The sequence below is a fragment of the Sceloporus undulatus genome, chromosome 5 (assembly GCF_019175285.1).
Source record: "Sceloporus undulatus isolate JIND9_A2432 ecotype Alabama chromosome 5, SceUnd_v1.1, whole genome shotgun sequence".
NCBI classification, from domain to species: domain Eukaryota; kingdom Metazoa; phylum Chordata; class Lepidosauria; order Squamata; family Phrynosomatidae; genus Sceloporus; species Sceloporus undulatus.
Window position 1 is genome coordinate 178,191,029 of NC_056526.1, and position 6,388 is coordinate 178,197,416.

The window sequence follows — 6,388 nt, forward strand, 5'->3', positions numbered from 1 at the left end:
ATCATCATCATCATCATCATCATCATCATCATCATCATCATCATCATCATCCTGCCTTTCTCCCAATAATGGGACTCAAGGTGACTGACAACATATTTAAAACAATACAGATTAAAACCAAAAACATTTATGTTATTTACATTTGCAATCTTAAATATGAAACAGATGAAACAACAGATGAAAGGGAAAGAAGTGGTGGAAGTCATAAATGGGGGTGGAAATATATCATTATTTCAGATTTGCTGACTAATAATTTGGGGAGGCCTACATGGTGGCTTCCATCATTTAAAGATTTTCACCAGATCTGAGTCAAGCACAGAAATATGTGAATAGAAAAAAAATACTGTATTTATCCAAAAATGGCTATGTTTATCAACTAGTTCTGTTCTGTTCTTTCTTTTAACAGGTCATCTGAACCAGTTCTAACTAAATTCAAATAAATGTCATATCATTCTCTCAGCCTGGGGACAACAATGGCAAATGTACTCTGAACAAATCTTGCCAAGAAAACCTGGGAGCCCTGGTGGTGCAGTGGTTAAATGTCATACATTCACAGCCGCAAGGTTGTGAGTTTGATCCTAGGCAGGGCTCTAGGGTCCACTCAGCCTTGTATCCTTCCATAGGTCACTAAAATGAGTACCGAGTTTGTTAGGGCAATTGGCTTACACATTGTCAACCGCTTAGGGAGTGCTTAAGTGCACTGATAAGCGGTATAGAAATGTACTTGCTATTGCTATGACAAGTTTGCCATAAGCAGAAACAACTTGAAGGCACACAACAGTGTATCATGAATCCTTTAAAATTTCAGTCCAAACTGTAAAGGAGTTGTCCAAGTGTTGAACTCCATCTGTTCATATAGGTTTGGCGCCTCAGATAGCTCCTATAAAGTATATTCAGGAAATCACGCTTATCTGATGGGTTAGGGACCAGAGGACTGTCAAATAGTGATTAAAAAGCAGAATGCAATCTTTTAGCTTGTAAATGCAAGACTGAACACTAGATGGTGTCAAGTCGATTGAGAGGAAAAAAGCGGCATTTGGCGTGGATTGAGAAAGCAAAAGAGAGAGAGCAACAAAAACCTCAGTGTGCTACATTGAGAGAGATGGGGAAAACAAGCATCTGCAATGGTCGAAAGAGTGGACCAGGCTATAATGTAGATCTGTCGAAAGAATGAAACGACCAAAAAAGAGCTGTCAAAAAGAGGGGGAATGTCTACCCTGAAACCTAGAACAGATTCACCAACCCACTGACTTGGAATCCACCATTTCCACTGCCACTGCCACAAAAGGAGTTGTCCTCCTCCCCAACCTTCACCCCCTGTCCATCAAATCCCACCCAGAGTTTCTACTGTACTTCTGTTGACCATTGATGCAGCTATCCTCTGGTACAGAGAATCTGTGTGAAAGAAATTAATCTGCTAATCTGACCCCCCTTTTAAATTCTAATTTTAAAAAAATCCTTAATTAAAGTATTATAAATAAATAAATAAATAAATAAATAAAATTACAGGCTTGCTTGTGGAAGCCAGGACTTACATGGCAATATGTTCTTATATCTGTTCTTCTTCCTATTTTCTTTGGTTTGGCCCACCAGACACTGATCCAAAGGCTTCAAGTCATGAAGGTTCTATAATAAAACATGTTGACTACATGAGATTTTTGGAAGAGAAGGGCTATTACCCAGCAGAATGACTGACAGTACACGTAACTTAAACATTTTCAACAGATCTGAGACAGGCTTAGAAATGCGTGAAGTAGAAAAGATATCTTACAGCATTCACCCTGGAAAGAGTTGCATTTGTCAACCAATTATTAGTAGTTCTTACTTGTTTCTTTTTTTTCTTTTTAAAACAGTTGTCTTCATATGAACCAGTCCCAATTAAAACAAAATAAATGCAATATTATCAATACTAGTATACTGAGACATCTGGAATAACTGTGAGATAAGCGTTTGTTTAATAACGTGAAAGTTTCAGTTAATTTTCAGGCCCGCTGATTTCAAAATTGCCTCTGCTGATAAATCGATTGTAACTTTGGAGGAATACTCTGCTGGTTAAAGCATCTGGTCTTAAATTATTATTCAAGAAGATAATGATGAATGACCACAGTAAAATGAGGGACAAATCAGTAATATTGGCTAGTACAGTTTGAGAATAACTGAAATTCTAGAAAATGTTAGCCACTTTATGTTAATAAATATTATTAAAAATGAATACAAAACAAGGAACATACAACTGAGTAAAAATGAGTAACAGAAGAATGAGGGTGAACATGGTAAGAATAAATAATAGATTGCTGAATAGGAAAATATTCAAACACTTGTTTAAATTTAAATATCTAGTTTGTAGCTATTGGTTGAATTTAGGATTCTGATTCTAATTCCAGCACATGCATTTTTTCCTAGTTTACACAATTTTCTACAGTCTTTTTGCCCCACAGAAGAAAATATGTTTGCAAGTGTTTTTTGACTGTACACACTGTTAACCATTCAAATATTAATAACATGCATGGGTTGGTGTATATTTTATTTCTCTGAAAAGCACAAGATTGGCAAATGTGCAAATGTCCAAGGCAAATTCTACAAACAGAATTTCAACAAATCTTGGGAGTGTGTCATGGGTACTTCATTGAGAATCTTGACTCCTTATTTTTTTCTTTTTTCTTTTCCATCTCTAACTCTAACATAACCATTGTCTATATAACAACCTGCCCACAGTCTTTGGGTTCAGTGACGAGAAGCTGGGATTCAAATGTGGATTGAGTATCAACATAAATGAGAACAGTTATACAGGAAAATGACACTCCTCCAAGAATGCCTACATTGTGAAACCAGACATAATTTCAGCATAGTTGCTCACTTCTCTAGATGGCCAGGTGTGCTTCCAGATGACATTTTTATTGCACAACTGCATTTAATGCAATTTTATGGTGGGTTCAGATGGTGGGATTTTCCACTTCTAACCCTCCTATGTTTTTTCACTACTTTGTTGATTCCTTTTCCTCACTTTGTACAGAAATGTCAATTAAGGGGTGAAAGACTGAACACTTATACAATTAAGGGGGAAAAACTGAACACTGGTCATCTGTCAAGAAGTACCCATATGTAACTGGCTGCTGGAGGTGGTTAACTAGGCCAGAAAGGCTGTTTGTTGTATTAGTGCTTGGGGGTGGGTGGGATAGGTGCATCTTCAAAACAATTAAAAAAAAAGCTGTCAAATAAGGGTGTGTACAGAGCAGAGCTTGGAATTTACTTTTTTGGGAATAAAAATAACATAGGCCTGGGTAGCTGGAGGATTATGATATATATAGTCTCTAAAAGTAACAACTTATCTTCAGCAATGAGCTCTTATGGAAGGTCACCCACAAATAACCTATTCCCAGGATCAACCGCTAGAGAAATGTGAAGTACCAGAACAAAAGCAATGTTCTTAGTTTCCTCACCATATAAAAGAAAAAACCCACATCTGCTTGTGTCTAAGAGTGTTAGCATCTGATTAGGAAATATGCCTAACTTTACCTTAGACAAGTTTATGTCCTTTTTGGGGCACCCTTCCTTTCCCTTCCTCCCTTCACAGCACCCGTTCTGAAGCCCTTGCATGGTCATTTCATGCTTTGAGAACTGGCAGGATCATAGAAGTGTCTCCCCATAGTCAGAGGTGAAATGAGAACATTGGTGCTGAGATCTACCAGCATAATCTGGGGAGCTCAGGGCTGCTGTAATCATTTATGCAATAATTACAGCAACACTAAGTCCCTCAGAGGACTTAGATGTCAGCACTATTTCATCATTTCATATCTGGCTATGAAGAGACACTTCTGTACAGTAAGTCAGGGTGATACGATTCAACTTAGTATAGACCTGCATGCAGATCTATTACTCTACACTGAGCCATACATGACTGTAGCCACTCACCTCAATCTCCTTAGAAGGGACTCCTTGTTCCAACAGGCCTCGTAGCATCCGGATAGTTGACTTTAGGTTGGACCCTGTGTATTTGCCCAAAGGAAGCACTTGAATGACTGAAAGCACAGGAAACTCTTCACTTGTGACTGAAAGGCAATATGGCATAAGAGATGGATTTATTGGTGTCTATAAAAATCCATGCAGAGAGAGCAGCCCATCTGGCAATGCCAGACCATGAAATATAGCAGTGGTTACCTGCATCTGTAGGGCAGACTGTGTTTAGGCTGTCAGCAGTTAATTATGATCATAGTTTTTATAAAGGTTCCCATAAATAATCCATATGGTAAACATTTTCTCCCCATTATTCATGTACTCTGGTCGTTTATGTTTCCTACCAACAGCAGTTTATTCAGTTTTTCATGAACTTTTCATATTTAACAGGGAAAATAAAATAAGGCAGCACACCCATGTCACTAGTTTTCTTGCACAATTAACAAACTGGAACCATTTCTCTCTCTCTCGCATTAAGACCAGAACCTAGGAGGAGAGACATCCAATTAAACTGAATGGTGCAGGATTCAGGAGAAACTAGAGGAAATACTTCTCTGTATAGTACATTATTAAACTACAGAACTCATTAACACAAGATGTAGTGATAGCTATCAGCCCAAAGGGCTTTCAAAGATGAGAAACATGCTATCAATGGCTATTAAACAAGTCTATGTATCACCTCCAGTGCCAGAGACAGAAGGTCTCTTAATACCATTTGCTGGGGATCAGAAATGGGAGGATGCTCACATCCTACTTGTGGGGCTTCTCATAGGCATCTGAATTGCCACTGCAGGAAGAGAATCCTGAACGACATAGGCCTCTGGTCAGGTTCAGTAAGACTATCATGTTCTTTTGTATTAGATAAATTTATGGTATTTGGTAGAAAAGATGACTAGATAGCAGCTTATACTCTTGAATACTGGTGTGTAGAAACTGCTCATCAGTTCTTGAGCTATAATTCACAGAAAAAACTAGCAGTGGATGGATTAGTGGAATTAGTTGGTACGCTAATCATCCATCCCTATTATCAACTGATGAAGCTGGAGTCTCCAAAACTGGCACCTGAATACCAGTCAAATGGTGTGTCGACTATAAGCGGCTATGTCAGAACAAATTCTGAGCAAATACAGGTCTTTACCCAGGACACTGCAATGGCCCTTGGTACTGGGTATCTAGGCTGTTGCAATCTACATAGGTGGATCCAAAAACTGTGTTATTTATGAATGCTGAGATTTGGTTTTCTCTCAAAACCTATGCCAAAGTTTTGTAGGTGTTTACAGTACAAACCCCATGCTTTGTAACACCACTGACAAATTACAGCATGATGGAATCATAGAATCTTAGAGCTGGAAGGAACCACAAGGGTCATCTAATCAAATTCTCTGCTGTATAGGAAAACCCAACTAAAAACACTCCTGAAAGATATTCATCCATCGTCTGTTTAAAAAAACTCCAAACATGGAGAGTCCGCCTCCCTCTGAGGCAGCCTATTTCACCAATGAACAACTCTTACAATAAAAAGTTCCTTCTAATTTTTAGGGAGAATCTCTTTTCTTGTAATTTGAAATATATGTTACCCATAGATCAAATTATAGATATGTGATATGTAACTCAAAGATCAAATCAAGGTTCCTAGTTAACAGGCCCAAATCAGTCTGTTAAAGTGCTGAGAGTGGTGTTATGAAACTTGTGGTTTATGCAAAAACAACAATAACACAAGAAAACACTATACATCTATGACAAAACTAGGTTTTGAGAAGATACCCAATTTCAAGGTTTGTACTTAATATAGCCACATCCAGGGTGACCTAGCTGCTGGAGTGTGACAAAATGGCTCTTTTCTATAGAGAAGATTCCAATGGCTGTTTACCTTCTACAGTTGACTGCTGGTTTATTGATTCAATTGGCAATTCATCACTTCCCCATGTAATCTCATCATCATCTCCCTGAACCATCAGAGGTAATCTTAAAAAGACAAACGTGCTGGTAAATGACAAAAAAGTGCTCCAATTCTACCCAAAGACCAAAAAATCCCACAACTTAGTATTTCAAATGTTTCAAATAACAGAAGCTGCAAATTAAATGGATGTAATGATAATATATATATGATTTCTATGAGGAAGGCAGTTCCAATTGTTACTTCATAGGCTAAGCTATTTGACATACTGTCTCAAAATGAAGAATAATCTGCACGTATTAAATGAAACCTGATCTCCAGAGCAGGCTACTTGAAATCAAATGGCATAAATCCCATACATCAGTTATTGGTTCTGTACTAGGCCACATGATTTCCACCACTATTCTATATAAAAAACAATACATATTTCTAAGAATATAAAAAGGATTAAATGCCCTTGGTAGAACTGAAACATAAATATGCATCCTTCTACAGAAAGAGGCCTAAATTCAACTGTTAGTCCCAACTTACTGAGTC

At 37.8% G+C, this 6,388-nt stretch overlaps 1 protein-coding gene across 1 annotated transcript in view; it reads right to left on the reverse strand.

The window, feature by feature from the left end:
• Positions 1-6,388, reverse strand: part of PTPN13 (protein tyrosine phosphatase non-receptor type 13) — a 181,365-nt gene that overhangs the window by 5,889 nt on the left and 169,088 nt on the right. Inside the window, exons 41-43 of the mRNA XM_042468450.1 lie at positions 5,825-5,919; positions 3,913-4,049; positions 1,536-1,626 (exon numbers count right to left, since the gene is read on the reverse strand). Of these exons, the coding sequence (XP_042324384.1) occupies positions 1,536-1,626; positions 3,913-4,049; positions 5,825-5,919 (323 nt within the window). The remainder of the gene's footprint in view (positions 1-1,535; positions 1,627-3,912; positions 4,050-5,824; positions 5,920-6,388) is intronic.